This window comes from Bombina bombina, chromosome 1, assembly GCF_027579735.1.
Source record: "Bombina bombina isolate aBomBom1 chromosome 1, aBomBom1.pri, whole genome shotgun sequence".
Lineage (NCBI taxonomy): Eukaryota > Metazoa > Chordata > Amphibia > Anura > Bombinatoridae > Bombina > Bombina bombina.
Genome location: NC_069499.1, coordinates 1,452,896,115 through 1,452,912,277, shown reverse-complemented (window position 1 = coordinate 1,452,912,277; position 16,163 = coordinate 1,452,896,115). Strand labels below are relative to the sequence as shown.

Genomic DNA, 16,163 nt, shown 5'->3' with positions numbered 1-16,163 from the left:
TGTTCTCTGTGTTTTTGTTTGCCCCTCTCCTCCTCCCTGGGCCTTGCTGGGAGAGGGAAAAAACCTGCTCTATAGCCTGCGCCTCCTGAACTATCCTATTAGTACTCACACTGGGCCCTAACAAAGAGGTATATAGGGATTGAGGTCATACACCTGTCTGGTTTGATAATCTTGACCTGTATGATAGGTTTTAGGTTTTACCACTGGGGGGTTATAGGCTTGAAATCCAGTGGGTATATTAAACTGACCATTGAAGGCTGTATCAGGGTGTCTATATGAATATACCTGGGGAACATTAGTGGAGTATTTGAGAATGCCTGTGGGTTGCACTGAATGATTTTGCTGTATAATTTCACCCTCATTGGTCTGTGGATCATCCCCTTAATCAGCCTCACTATCACTGAAAGTGACCTGTTTACTACAACTGTTCTTACATCTCCTATTCCTCCTAGTGCGACTATTATTACGCTGTCTATTCTGCTGTTTGCATGCCATAAATCTCTGTTGTTTATTCCAAATGTAAACAGTGTTAGATTGATAATCAGAGTTGTCCCTAATAAATTTAGAATGCTTGTGCTCCATGACTTGTTGTTTGGTATCTGCTACTACCTTTTGCAACTGCTGATCATAACCACTGAAGCTAGTATCATGGCATCTCTTATTTAGTTCATTTTGAACTTCCACAATATCTAATCTTAATAATTTAAGTAGATGTGCCTTGTAGCCTATCAGGAGCTTCATTAGCTTAAGGGAACATTCAGTTAGTGCTTGGTTCCATTCATCTATAAAAGATTTATCCTCTGTTTCAAAAGTTGGAAATTTCTGAATTCTAAGTCCCCTCGGTATCATCTGTTGAGAGAAATATCTCTCAAGAGTCCATAAGTCCCATTGTAGTTTCTGTTCTTTGATCAAGATAGTTTCCATTTCCATAAATAAAGTGTTCAATGTTGTTTTTAATCAAATCACAGCATTTTCTATGCCCTATTTACACATAGCTGTGAGGGCATTTTAACAAGCTATGAATAAGGCTACGGCCGAGACGCGTAAGCTTGCTTTCTAGGCGTTTCATCCTGGATACGACCATGTTGTTTTTCAGTTTTTAAAACAATTGATAATAAAGGATTGAACATTTTTTAACCTTATTTCAGCTACAGATTCTACTTTCTCAAAATTATCTACAAAAAGCTATTGCAGAGATTTAAGCTGTCAGTGCCCACTGTGAGGAACATAGTGAGGAAATGGAAGACCACAGGTACAGTTCTTGTTAAGGCCAGAAGTAAAATATCAGAGAGGCAAAGGATAGTGAGAACGGTCAAAAACAGCCCACAGACCACCTCAAAAGACCTACAACATCATCTTGCTGCAGATGGTGTCACTGTCCATCGTTCAACAATTCAGTGTATGGGAGAGTGATGCGGAAGAAGCCTTTTCTGCACACACGGCACAAACAGAGTCGCTTGAGGCATGCAAACGCACATTTGGACAAGCCAGCTTCATTTTGGAAGAAGGTGCTGTGGACTGATGAAACAAAGATTGAGTTATTTGGTCATAACAAGGGGTGTTATGCATGGTGGCAAAAGAACACAGCGTTCCAAGACAAAAACTTGCTAGCCACAGTAAAATGTGGTGGATGTTTCATCATGCTGTGGGGCTGTGTGGCCAGTGCCGGTACTAGGAATCTTGTTAAAGTTGAGGGTCGCATGGATTCCACTCAATATCAGCAGATACTTGAAAATAATGTTGAGGAATCAGTCACAAAGTTGAAGTTACGACGGAGCTGGATATTTCAACAAGACAACAATCTAAAACACTGTTTAAAATCTACTCTGGCATTTATGCAGAGGAACAAGTACAATGTTCTGGAATGGCTATCCCAGTCCCTAGACCTGAATATCATTAAAAATCTGTGGGGTGATTTGAAGCGGGCTGTCCATGCTCGGCAACCATCAAACCTAACTGAACTGGATATGTTACCATTGTTAGCCTGTTCTATGGCGATTTACCACCTGGGTGCAACTTATCGCCATAGAACAGGCTAACAATGGTATTGAACCAGTTGTTCGTTCCTGTGAGTGCACTTCTTTCTGTATGTATTTAGTCTCCCTATGGGAAAAAGGGGCAACCAGATGTGGACTCCTTGCTCAGTGTGCTTAGAGGAATATGGTTACACCTCACTGACGAGGCCCAATGAAGGCCGAAACGATCGTCTGGGGTTGCTGTGTTCCTTGTTCAGAGAGGAATTACCTGGTATTTTGGCGCTGGACTGACCGTAATAGGCAGGATCAGACTGATATACTACAGGAAAGTTCTACACTGTGAAAAGCATTACTGGGCTAAAAAGCTGCACCCAGGTGGTAAATCGCCATAGAACAGGCTAACAATGGTATTGAGCCAGTTGTTCGTTCCTGTGAGTGCACTTCTTTCTGTATGTATATATATATATATATATGTAAAAATATATAGAACATACAATTTTGAACAACTTTCCAATTTACTTAATTCCCTTGTTATCCTTTGCAGAAGGAACAACATTGCACTACTGGCAGCTAGCTGAACGCATGGCTAATATAGGATATGTGCGTAATTTTCAACATGAGTTACCAAGAAAACTAAGCACATTTAAAAATAGAAGTGAATGTAAATGTGTCTTAAAATTGCATGCTCTATCTGAATCCTGCAGGTTTAATGTTGGCTTTCCTACACCTTTAAGAATAAATAGAACATATAAATATGCAATATTTTCTTCTTATGTTGTGCTTTTAATTAACCGCAATAATGTTTGCGCAACTTTTATGTGTTAATTCCCCCCCACCCACTTTTTCGGCCCCATTGAAGTCTATGCGATTTTGTGTTTGCGACTTCTCAAAGTCTATTGTTACCACAAAGTTGTGAACGCTAGAGTGCAAACTTTTTACTTTCAACTTTTAATATGAGCATGAATCTACGAGCACAAAAAATTACTTCTATCAGTTTTTAATGCTTGAACGTGAGCGCAAACTACTGCTCCACTCGTAATCTAGCCCTATGCGTTTTATAGTGCAAGCTAATCCAAAGTGCAAGGTACAGCTTCAAAACGCCAGCACTGTCACTTATCTGTAAAAATGCACTACTAAAATTGCAGTGCCCAGTATAAAAATGCAGAGCTTTACCAACTGCTTCTGTAATGGTTAAAATAAGAGAATTGCATTAACTCCATAATCACAGGGTACAGTGTCTGTTATTAAGCCCTTAAGGACACTTGCTGTACCTTGTACGGCAGCTGTGTCCTGGGCTATTACAGTGCAGGTCTCCCTGACAGCCGCAGGTAGACCTGCTATGTTCTGCTATTTCTGCTTGCCTCACGATTGAGGCAGAAACCGCATAATGGAGGCTACCCCATGCTAGCGAATACAGGGACATACCTGTCAGTGGCATGCAAACCTTGCCTCTAATAGTTCTCAGCAAAAAAGATTAGATAAGGAAAAATCTAGGTTTCAAGATGGAGGCACACTGCTTTATAGAAACTAAAACATTTTACTTCTTCAATATTTAAGTAGTGCATAGAATAAAAAATAATCTTCATATTATTCAAAGGCTAATATTTTTTCTGAATATATCATTTATTTATTTTTTGTTTAATGTCCCTTTAATGTGGATAACAAATAAATATGCAGTCAATCAGTGCAATAATCCAAATAAAAACCACTGTTGTAACATGACTTTCTATTTTCAGTTTTTCTGAAAATGCTAAAAATATATACTACTGCCATGGGTGAGTGTTTATGTGTGTTTATGTATGTGTATATATATATATATATATATATATATATATATATATATATAAAATATATATTAGTTTAGGACTATACAAATATTTGTGAATTTCAATCACCACAGAAGTAAGGTACATGCAGTTCTTCTGACGGCCGCTCGGTGGTGTGAGGTCACGGCCTCCACCCGTGGTCATGTGATCACTTTAAGCCTATAGTCTGTGAGGTTGTTGCTAGGCAGAGTGACGTGACCAAGCCCGCTGACAGCCGTCCGGGTCAGAGTTTGGGGGTTGGTTGTGATCCGCTGGAATCCTCGGTATAGAAGCAACCCTTGGTTGTGAGAGCAGCGGGAGCACAGTGTGCACCCAACGCACCATCCTCCCAACCCATTCTGGAGAGACCCAAAGGCTGACGGATTCTGCAAACCGATGGTGAAAGGGCGGACAGGGGCGGAGGCTGAGCGCGGGCAGGAGGGGTGACCCCCGGAATGGAGCTGAGAGTCGGTAACCGATACAGGCTGGGACGCAAGATTGGCAGCGGTTCTTTTGGGGACATTTACTTAGGTGAGACGCTAGATACACCGGAAGTAGAGGAACAAGACGGGGGTGGGGTGTTATCCCGGAGATATAGTGGGGAAATTGGGGATACTCAGTGGGTTATAACCGGGAAATGGTCAGGGAGGGGCCGATGATACTTAGAATATTATTAGGAGGACAGGGAAACGGGAGGAGTCTCGCTATAGGCTGCGGAAGATACTAAATAGGGTGTATTCAGGATAACCTGCAGATCTAGGGTTAATTTGCGAGAGAACTGGGCGAAAGGAAAGGTCATGTGAGAAAAAGAGATGGAAGAGGCTATGAGAAATGCTGGGGTGAGGGATGCTATTTAGGTTAGGGCACAAGAGAGATGTGTTTAGAGATGCTTCAATGGAGAAAGAGTAAGGATGGGGTAACAGATGGCAGGGAGAGAGAAATTATGATGTGATGTTACTACAAACAGGGGAAATTGTGTTTGCATGGCTGATCTGCTAGAAGAAACTGGGTAGGAAGGAGGAGAAATGAGTTGTAAGAGTGATGCATGTCTTGGAGAAGACATGCCAGGGCTAGAAATAGGCATCCCAACTGAGAGACATAGGTGTCTGGGTAGGGAGAAATGCTGGGGTGTGACAGACAAGCAGGGAGAAATAAATGCCTGTGTGAGAGATGGCAGGTATGAAGAAATACCGGGGTGAGACAGAGGTCTGTCTTAGATGGGGAAACACCAGTGTGAGATGGAGTAATGCCTGGTTGAGATAAATCCACACTGGGCAGGTAGAAATGACTGGGCGAGACAGATGCCAGGCAGGGAGAAATGCTGGGGTGAGATAGGAAGAAGTGCTAGGGAGAGACAGATGCTGGGACAAGGAGAAATGTTGGGTAGAGATACTGGGGGGAGACGGAGAGATGGCAGCAGTGAGAGACACCAGGGCAGGTTGGAACAGTTGGGTGAGATAGATGCTGAGGCAGGGGGGAATGGCGGGCTAAGACAGAGAGATGCCTGGGTTGGGAGAAATGCCAGGATGGGACAGATACAGGGTCAGGGTGGAAAGTCAGGCTGACGCAGAGAGATGCCAGGGAAGGATGGATTTTTGGACTGAGGCAGATAGATGTCGTGGCAGAGAGTCACTAGGGCAGGGTGAAGGAGAAATTCTGTGTGGCAGGTTGTGGTTGAGAGAGGCCAAGGAAATAAATAAGGCTGTTATATGAAGGGATGGAAAATGTCCTGGTTGTAAAAGAAGGGGGCTAAAAACATCCAAAGAGGACAGAGGTAAACAAATAGTGAGGGAGATTTGTAGATACCAATAAGAATAGCTTGTGCTAGTGGTTGGCCTTAAAATATGAAGTATGAATAGGCATTAGAATAGGAAGGAGAAGTGTTATGGACACTTTGGGATGCTTCAAGAAATGGGTCGTAAAGGAGGGTTATAAACAGATGGTAGATTTGTGAGTAAGGTTAGACAGGTAAGCTAGGGTTTAAATTAAATGCTTTAATATATTGAAATGCTTTAAAGGAACAGAAAACCCCAACATTTTTTTTCATGATTTGTATAGAACATACAATTTTAAACAACTTTCCAATTTACTTAAATGATCAAATTTGCTTTATCTTGTTATCCTTTGCTGGTGGAACAGCTTGGGACTACTGCAGTTAGCTGAACACATTTAGTTAGCCAATCACAAGAGACAAATCACCAATCAGCAGCTGGCTCTCACTAGTGTAGGATATGTGCATATTCATTTTCAACAAGGGATACCAAGAGAACCAAGAACATTTGAAAATAGAAGTGAATTGAAGTGTCTTAAAATGACATGTCCTATCTGAATCATGCAAGTTTAATTTTGACTTTCCTATCCCTTTTTAAGGAGCTACACAATCAAACATCTGGCTTAAAAATAAATGGTAAACCTGACCTGTTTTAAAATCAGGTTCATAATCGAAGTGATATTATGAAGATGTGTTGTAACTCTTAATACCCTGCACTCCAGCCGGCCGCTTCAAAACTCATATTTTTTGCAAGTTAAAAGTTTGAAAATGTTCCTGAATCAGTGATGTAGCTACAAAAAAGTGCTGTATGGCTAGAGTGCAGATTGGAGAACAATTCAAACCATTAGCGCACCAAAAAAAAATAGTTTTGAAGTGGTCGGGACAGTGTGTGGTATTAGAAAGTCACAGCTAGATTAAAAAGTAAGTTACAGCACATCTTCTTCATTACAAGTGATCAATTAAAGTTCCTCTAAAATATTGCTTAAATTCCGGACCCGATTTTAAAACTTGTCAAGTTGACCATCACTTTTAAGACCATAAAGATGTCACAAACCTATCCGTGTCTAAACCAGAGATGTGCATTTGTTTAGTTATGAATGCACGTGACGAAAATCGGATATTCCTTTTTCATTTTAACAAAAACGAGTATCCGAATGAATGCACCAAAAGAAAATTAAGACACTGATGAAAATCAAAAATAGTCGGTATTCATTTGTTTCCTTTAATTTTGTTTTAAATGGTTAATACTTACCTGATCCTATTCTTGGCAGAGCACTGGCCATGCAAACAGGAGGGTTAGCACACTCGGCTCCCGGGACCTGCACTAAAGTTAGTACAGGTGCTGGAACCAAGAGTGTTAATCCTGCTGTTAGCACGGCCAGGGCTCTAGCAAGTACAGGATCAGGTTAGCACACTCTCCAGAGCACATTAAAGGGGCATACAACCCAAACGTTTTCTTTCATGGTTTAGATAGAGCATACAATTTTAAACAACTTTCCAAATATTCTTTGTTTTCTTGTTATCCTTTGTTGAAAACATGAAGGTAAGTTTAGGAGCGTGCACATGTCTGCAGTACTATACGGCAGCAGTTTTGCAACAATGTTATACATTAGCAAAAACACTAGATTGGAGCACTACATGACAGGAGATAGTGCTGCAGTCATGTGCACCCTACCTATCTAGCTGTCTCTATAACAAAGAATACAAAATGTATTCATGTCCCTTTAGGGTAAGTATTCTAGCTACAGGTGAACTTTTCACCTGTAGCTTTTAACATTTACATTTGTATGAATGTAAATGTTCTAAACTTAACTCCAGCAATCTATTTGATATGTATTTCTTCAGGTGTGTGTTGCCAATTACCGTTATATTGAAAGGACTTTAAATGGATACATTATATTTAATGTATCACTTTAGTGTTCCTAGAAGAGTTACTGTAAATTTAAGAATTTAAAATATTCATGTTATTTATGCATATTTTAAACCGAACGTACTGTATTTTTTTCTTGTAGCCCCCAGCTCTACTCTCTTCTCCCCCCCCCCCTTTTTTATTTTTAAAGTAGGCTACAGGAATTTCAATGGTGGCTTCCTCCCGAATGCTTGTTTCCTTTGTTGAGGGTGGAGCATGTGCAGTATCTTAGCTGCACACTCACCATTATACCGCTATTTAAAATAATGATTTAAACACTACGGACTTTGGCTGTAGCCCCTGTGACTTATTTGTAAAAATAAAAAGAAAGAGCTTGGGGCAGTTTGATGGTTTTTAGCAACTTCCCTTGCCACTTCTCCATATGAAAAGAAATTTAGTCTGTCCTTTGTAAATAAAGGTTTTGAAAAAAAAAAAAAAAAAGGGTTTGATTTAACAAAGATTTTTGAAGATCACAGTTCTACATAAAATGCAATCTTAGTGCTTGGCTTCTGCAAATATCTTATATTTTGCTGTTGCTCATTGTTCTTGGGGGATACTCCCAGGTCCTGCCCTATCAAGAAGGGAAGTACCGTCAGTGTAAACTGATATATTGCACAGTTATTGGTGTGATAACTGGTGACGCCACTAAAATAACTGCACATCAATGACCTAAAAGGCCCATTTATGGGGCCTACTGAAGTGTTTGGTTGTAAATAAACTGGTTCACTTTAGCAGAGATAAATGGTGTGGGGAAAAACTATATATGTATAATAGGGCTGGGCGATATGGGCAAAAATGTAAATTTCGATTTTGGACCCCAAAAAAATTGATTTTCTTATAAATGACACATATTTCTCAATGCCCAATACACTCTTGAAGTATAAAAATACAAACCACAAAATAGTTGGACACAACATTGTCATGTTTTCTTGGGCAGTCATTCTAACTGTGGTATGATTAACATATGAACTTACATCAGAAAAAAAAAATCTTTCAAAAACGAAGCCTCTTCTTTAAAAGAAAGTCTTGTAGAAGGGTTTAAAAACATTTCAGAATGTGCACCATGGAAAATAGATCAGACAGTAGAGTAAAAGTGCACTTGTACTTCATTGACTTATTTTCCGTGGTGCACTTTCTGAACTGTTTGCGTCAAATAATTTCTTTAAAAGAAGAGGCTTGAGGAATGACCATTTTTTTGTACCCAGATCTGCGGATGCCTTATTAAATTTTGCTTTTCAACATATGAGAGTCTGTTTGCTTTTTTTTTTTTTTTTTTTTTTTTTTCCTGGGTGCTGCCTTTCGTTTTGGTTATGTTTATTTTACCTGTGAAGGCAGCTGTGACTGCTACCATGAGAGCTGAGGCAAACCGGCAAATTCCTCCATAGCGCAGCTCCTGCATAGCCTCTCTACTCCCCCCACCCTTTCCCTACAGTAGCCGGCGCGGAATGAACAGTTACAGCCAGCCCTCCGGTATGTCATAGGGGCGGGGCTAAAAATTGCATACTCATGGTTTTTAAATTACAGCGATTAATCGCGGTTTTAAATTGCATATGCGATTAATCGTGCAGCCCTAATGTATTTATTTAGGTATGTTGTTTAGTATCCCTCTAAATTGTGATTAGTAGAGGTTTTGTGAGTGACATCAAAAGGATAAGGGAGGTGGTGGGGACCTCAAAGTAAAAAGAGGAAAAGCAGGCTTGTCTACTGACATCTTTCAGTAGCATGCTTTTTCTTCCTGAATAATGGATCAATTATTTTGATTCATATTGTAATTATTAGTAGTTCTTGTTTATTTTGGATTTAGAGGCTTAAAGTTGAACTTGTTTAGAGACCGGTCCCTTTGGGTCTCCTCTGTTATACATAGGGTGGTTAATGGTTCTTAACTTGATAATAGTGATAAAAAGTGGTGGGTTTTATCTAAACCTTTTATGAAAGTAGGGCCTTGTCTAGAATACAGCAATGTTATAAGCAGTGCTACTAGATGCCATTGTGTATAGGTGCAGACTGCCAGCGAACTCAGCGTAGATGTATTCAATCAACATCCATGGTCTCATTTTGCACCTGACCACAATGACAGAACTTTCTCACAAGTGCTTGAAACAGCTTTTTATTCCCTTATTTGATCTCAATATATCCCTTTTACAGATGCTAATTATAACTTTTTTTTTTCTTTCTTTCATTTTTAGGGACGGATATTGCTGCAGCTGAAGAAGTTGCTATAAAACTAGAATGTGTGAAAACGAAACACCCGCAGCTCCATATCGAGAGCAAGATCTACAAAATGATGCAGGGAGGAGGTAAGTTCTGGTTGTTTCTGCTAAGTGTATATTGGGGGAAAAAGGCTAATTGTGCACGATAAGGTGAACAAAATAAAACAAGCAATAAAGTGTTACCTACCCTAGACCCTGGAAAATAGTCCCAGACAATTATTCCTCCTATGCCCAACTTAACACTTTGCATTCCAGTAGGTAGTGTTCTGGCATCTGCCACACCCAGATTCTTCCATCAGACTGCAGATGGTGAAGTGATTCGCCACTCCATAGAACACATTTCCACTGCTCTAGAGTCCGGTGGCGGTGCGCTTTACACCACTCCGGGCAACACTTGGCATTGTCCATGTTGATGTAAAGCTGCTTGGCCATGGAAACCCATTTCATAAAGCAGTGGTTTTTGGATGCGGTTTGTAAGTGATGCAACAAAATGATCTCTTCAGTACGACCTGTTGTACTATCTGTGTTTGTCTATGCAGATTTCATGGGTGTCACTGAAACACCTGAACTCATAACCAATAGGCATGACCACATACTTTTTATATTTTTGGAGAATACAAATAGTATTTTTACTAGTGTGACATTTCAAGGTATTAACCCCTTCCTCAGACAAAATAAAAATGAACAGTGAACAATTATATACACATACAAAACCCCTCCCCTCATTAGTGTAACCATGTATGTGTATATAATTGTTCACTGTTCATTTTAATTTTTGAGGAAGGGGTTAATACCTCGAAATGTCACGCTAGTAAAAATACTATTTGTTTTCAAAACCAGAGAGTGCATTTTTCTTGACGGCTTACCTGCACCCTTGTGCCTACCTGACCAATTTGGTGAGATGGCTAATTGTGTTGTTTGATTTATTAGACTAAAAGTGCAAGACTGGATTTGTAAGTATGTTTTTGTGTTGCTCTTTTTCTCTAATAAATACAGTACGGAAATGAGCTGACTGTTGCAGACCACTCTGCTGCCATTTGTTTTATGAATGAATGCTGGATATTTGCACATCCCTAATAGATTCTAGATGGATAAAGTGCTGTCTTTAAATGTGTGCAGCATAGAAATTAGCTATTTTTTCTATTGTGTACCCTGAGCTAAAGGTTAGTGAGCCCCTAAAAGAATTTTAGTTGTAATTTGAAGGTTTTAATTTTTTCTACTTTCATATTTCCCCCCAACCCCCAGTGGGAATTCCAACCATAAAGTGGTGCGGTGCGGAAGGTGATTATAATGTCATGGTGATGGAGTTGCTGGGACCAAGTCTAGAGGATCTCTTCAATTTTTGCTCCAGAAAATTTAGTTTGAAGACGGTGCTGCTACTTGCTGACCAGATGGTGAGACATTTATTGTATAGGCCTATGGAGTGATAGAATTGCCAAGTAGTGAGAGTTTTTGGGGGGAATAATTGAAAATGGGTTTTTGGGGGGGAGAGGGGTTCTTTACAAATTTTAAGTTTCATTAAATGAACACTAAATACAGTAGAATTACATAATTAACACATGCATAATAAAGAGACAATGCATTGGCACTTACTCTGAATTTCAAATAAGCAGTAGATTTTTATTTTCTGGCAATTTTTTTTTTCCCCTCCCATTTTCTGGCCCCTGTATCTTGTGACAGACCTCAGCCAGTCAGACTAGTATACTTTACCCTGTGAACTGGTGCCTCAAAGTGTTAATATATAAAGACAGAATTTTTTTTTCCTTTTTATAATGGGATTAAGTTGGAAAGTGTCTTTAAAACTGCAAGTTCTTTCTAAATCATGAGTGTATTTTGACTTTACTGTCACACTTTGTCATTTGACCTTGGTTTCCCTAGGAGCAGGATTAGCTGTGTTAGTCCAGTAGATAAGAAGCTCAAATAACTAAGTATTGCAGTATGCAGTGATACCTTTTTTTATTGGACTAACATAATATTTCAAAGACAAGCTTTCGAGAGTTTTCCTCCCTCTGCGTCAGACCTGAGGAATGGAGGGAAAACTCTCGAAAGCTTGTCTTTGAAATATATATATATATATATATTGAATATATTGAATTTTGTGCCGTATATGCTTATTAAGAATAGCTAGATAAGAAAAACACATTATACCACTTTCTGTTGTTGCCCTTTTAATCAACTTGCTTTTTTATTCAGTTAGATGTGTGCTTACTAATATGCAAGATGCTCTGAGGAAGAACTCTGTTTTTGTTTCATTGCATTGTTGTGAAACAATCAAAACGTTCAATAGTTTGCTTGGTTGTCGGACCTTGTGGTTAGCAGCAGACATTTTGTTGTTTTAGCATGATGACAATAACTCATAGTAAATACATTTTTCTTGCATTGTAAATATTGTGCAACGAAATATTAGTTAAAGGGACAACAGTCTAGTCCAAAGTAAACGTTCATGATTCAGAAAGGACATGTAATTATAAACCATTTTATTTTTATCACTAATTTTGCTTTGTTCTCTTGGTATTAGTTGAAAGCTAAACCTAGGAGATTCATATACTAATTTCTTAGACCTTGAAGGCCGCCTCTAATCTGAATGCATTTTGACAGTTTTTCACCACTAGAGGGTGTTATTTCATGTGTGTCATATAGATAACACTGTGCTCATTCACGTGGGGTTACCTAGGAGTCAGTACTGATTGGCTAAAATGCAAGTCTGTCAAAAGAACTGAAATAAGGGGCAGTTTGCAGAGGCTTAGATACAAGGTAATTGCAGAGGTAAAAAAATGTACATTTAATATAACTGTGTTGGTTATGCAAAACTAGGGAATGGGTGATAAAGGGATTATCTATCTTTTAAAACAATAAAAAAATTCTGGTGTAGACTGTCCCTTTTTTAAAGGAACCTTAAATACAGTATAATTGCATAATCAACAAGTACCTAATAAAAAGGACAATGCAATAGTGCTTACTCTGAATTTTAAGTGAGCTGTATTTTTTTTATTTCCCTGACACAAAAAATATATGCACTTTAATTTGTCCTCTCCCAGTATCATGTGACAGCCATCAGCCTATCACAGACTCATATGCATATACACTGTAAACTTAAAGGGACATTAAACACTAAATGCTAGACAAAATGATGTATTGGAAGAAACGATTAGTTTGAGAATAACATGTAGATGTATTTTCTTTTACAAAGATATGACGAGTCCACGGATTTCATCCTTACTTGTGGGATATTAATCTCCTGCTAACAGGAAGTGGCAAAGAGCACTACAGCAGAGCTGTATATATAGCCCCTCCCCTTCCTCTCCACCCCCAGTCATTCTCTTTGCCTGCGTTATACTAGGAAGACATGGTAAAGTGAGGTGTTAGTTTTAGTTTCTTCAATCAAGAAGTTTTTTTATTTCAATGGTACCGGTGCGTACTATTTTCCTCAGGGGGATATGGAAGAAGATTTCTGCCCTGAGGTTTGATGATCTTAGCATTTGTAACTAAGATCCACGCTGGTTCCCACAAGACTTCTGAAGGTAACCATGAGACATCTTCAGTGTGAAAACCGGTTTCATTCTACAAGCAGCATTAAGGTATGTGCAGCCTTTTTTTCTGAGGAGACTTGGTGTATCAGAACTGGGTGGCATTATTTCCCTGTACAGGGAGTGCAGAATTATTAGAGAGTATTTTGACCACATCATCCTCTTTATGCATGTTGTCTTACTCCAAGCTGTATAGGCTCGAAAGCCTACTACCATTAAGCATATTAGGTGATGTGCATCTCTGTAATGAGAAGGGGTGTGGTCTAATGACATCAACACCCTATATCAGGTGTGCATAATTATTAGGCAACTTCCTTTCCTTTGGCAAAATGGGTCAAAAGAAGGACTTGACAGGCTCAGAAAAGTCAAAAATAGTGAGATATCTTGCAGAGGGATGCAGCACTCTTAAAATTGCAAAGCTTCTGAAGTGTGATCATCGCACAATCAAGCGTTTCATTCAAAATAGTCAACAGGGTTGCAAGAAGCGTGTGGAAAAACCAAGGCGCAAAATAACTGCCCATGAACTGAGAAAAGTCAAGCGTGCAGCTGCCAAGATGCCACTTGCCACCAGTTTGGCCATATTTCAGAGCTGCAACATCACTGGAGTGCCCAAAAGCACAAGGTGTGCAATACTCAGAGACATGGCCAAGGTAAGAAAGGCTGAAAGACGACCACCACTGAACAAGACACACAAGCTGAAACGTCAAGACTGGGCCAAGAAATATCTCAAGACTGATTTTTCTAAGGTTTTATGGACTGATGAAATGAGAGTGAGTCTTGATGGGCCAGATGGATGGGCCCGTGGCTGGATTGGTAAAGGGCAGAGAGCTCCAGTCCGACTCAGACGCCAGCAAGGTGGAGGTGGAGTACTGGTTTGGGCTGGTATCATCAAAGATGAGCTTGTGGGGCCTTTTCGGGTTGAGGATGGAGTCAAGCTCAACTCCCAGTCCTACTGCCAGTTTCTGGAAGACACCTTCTTCAAGCAGTGGTACAGGAAGAAGTCTGCATCCTTCAAGAAAAACATGATTTTCATGCAGGACAATGCTCCATCACACGCGTCCAAGTACTCCACAGCGTGGCTGGCAAGAAAGGGTATAAAAGAAGAAAATCTAATGACATGGCCTCCTTGTTCACCTGATCTGAACCCCATTGAGAACCTGTGGTCCATCATCAAATGTGATACACCTCTCTGAACAGTGTCTGGGAGGCTGTGGTTGCTGCTGCACGCAATGTTGATGGTGAACAGATCAAAACACTGACAGAATCCATGGATGGCAGGCTTTTGAGTGTCCTTGCAAAGAAAGGTGGCTATATTGGTCACTGATTTGTTTTTGAATGTCAGAAATGTATATTTGTGAATGTTGAGATGTTATATTGGTTTCACTGGTAAAAATAAATAATTGAAATGGGTATATATTTGTTTTTTGTTAAGTTGCCTAATAATTATGCACAGTAATAGTCACCTGCACACACAGATATCCCCCTAAAATAGCTATAACTAAAAACAAACTAAAAACTACTTCCAAAACTATTCAGCTTTGATATTAATGAGTTTTTTGGGTTCATTGAGAACATGGTTGTTGTTTAATAATAAAATTAATCCTCAAAAATACATCTTGCCTAATAATTCTGCACTCCCTGTATGGGAATGGGGTAAGCAGTAAAACCTATTTTAATAAGAGGGGTGTTACTGGAGTCCCTATTTTATATTTATCATTAGTTGATATTTGGGCATTATGTGACATGGGAGACAATATAAAAAAACGATGTTTTTTATTTTTGGCACTTAAAACTTATTGGTTTTATGCTTGAGGGTTATATTGTGTGTGTGTGTGTGTGAATTTTTTACTTTAGTGCAAAACTGCATTTCCATGTGGTGTTTGGGCCTACTCCAACTTTTGACCTTAAGGGGCGGACCCTTTTTTGGCGCAATTTCTTCAGGCTTAGCAGCAGCAAACAGTAAGTCGGTGGCTCCTGGACTGTGTAGCTGGTCTGAAGGGTTGGAAACTTGATTTGAAGTACCCTGGGGGCAGGTAGGCTCAGAGGTTCAGAGTGTATTTTTATCTATCTTTTGACTACATGTTGATATAAGTACTTCTAAAGCCTTATTTCTGCCCTTTCTTCTGGGTGCAGTAATTTTTGGATTAACCAACGTTATTAAGTTAAATTTGGGAATCATTTTAACGTTTTTTTGTGCATTTTGGAAAAATTGTTCACTTTTTCTTTTCCTAAAGGCACAGTACACGTTTTTTTTCTTATGTTTATTTTATGCTATAAATAAGTGTTTAAATGACTTTTGTGGTATTACTAGTCTGTTCAACATGTCTGACATTGAGGTTTCTCATTGTTCTATGTGTTTAGAAGCTATTGTGCAACCCCCTCTAACATTGTGTAACTTTTGTACTGAAAGGGCTTTACAATGTAAAAAGCATATTTTAAATAAAGTAAGTGTGCCTAGGGATGATTCTCAGTCTGAAAAGAATCAGGAAATGCCATCCAATTCTCCCCAAGTGTCACAACCTTTTATGCCCACACAAGCGACACCTAGTAATTCTAGTGCGTCTAATTCCTTTACTCTGCAGGAGATGGCTGCAGTTATGTTAACTACCCTTACAGAGGTATTGTCTAAATTACCAGTGTTGCAGGGTAAACGCAGTTGGTCAAGTATTAATGTAAATACTGAATCCTCTGATGCTTTATTAGCTATTTCCGATGTTCCCTCACAGTGCTCTGATTTGGGGATTAGGGAATTGCTGTCTGAGGGTGAAATTTCTGATTCAGGGAATGTTTTGCCTCAGACAGATTCGGATGCTATGTCATTTAAATTTAAGCTTGAACACCTCTGCCTGTTGCTTAGGGAGGTTTTAGCGATTCTCTGGATGATTGTGATCCTATTGTGATTCATCCAGAGAAATTGTGTAAAATGGATAAATATTTGGAAGTTCCTACTTACACTGATGTTTTT

The 16,163-nt window shown here is 39.3% G+C and overlaps 1 protein-coding gene across 1 annotated transcript in view; it reads left to right on the top strand.

Moving 5' to 3' along the window:
* The first annotated feature begins 3,982 nt into the window (after positions 1–3,982).
* The window catches only part of LOC128666460 (casein kinase I), a 63,445-nt gene continuing 51,264 nt past the window's right edge, over positions 3,983–16,163 (top strand). Inside the window, exons 1-3 of the mRNA XM_053721071.1 lie at positions 3,983–4,312; positions 9,648–9,758; positions 10,917–11,065. Of these exons, the coding sequence (XP_053577046.1) occupies positions 4,237–4,312; positions 9,648–9,758; positions 10,917–11,065 (336 nt within the window). The 5' untranslated portion in view covers positions 3,983–4,236. The remainder of the gene's footprint in view (positions 4,313–9,647; positions 9,759–10,916; positions 11,066–16,163) is intronic.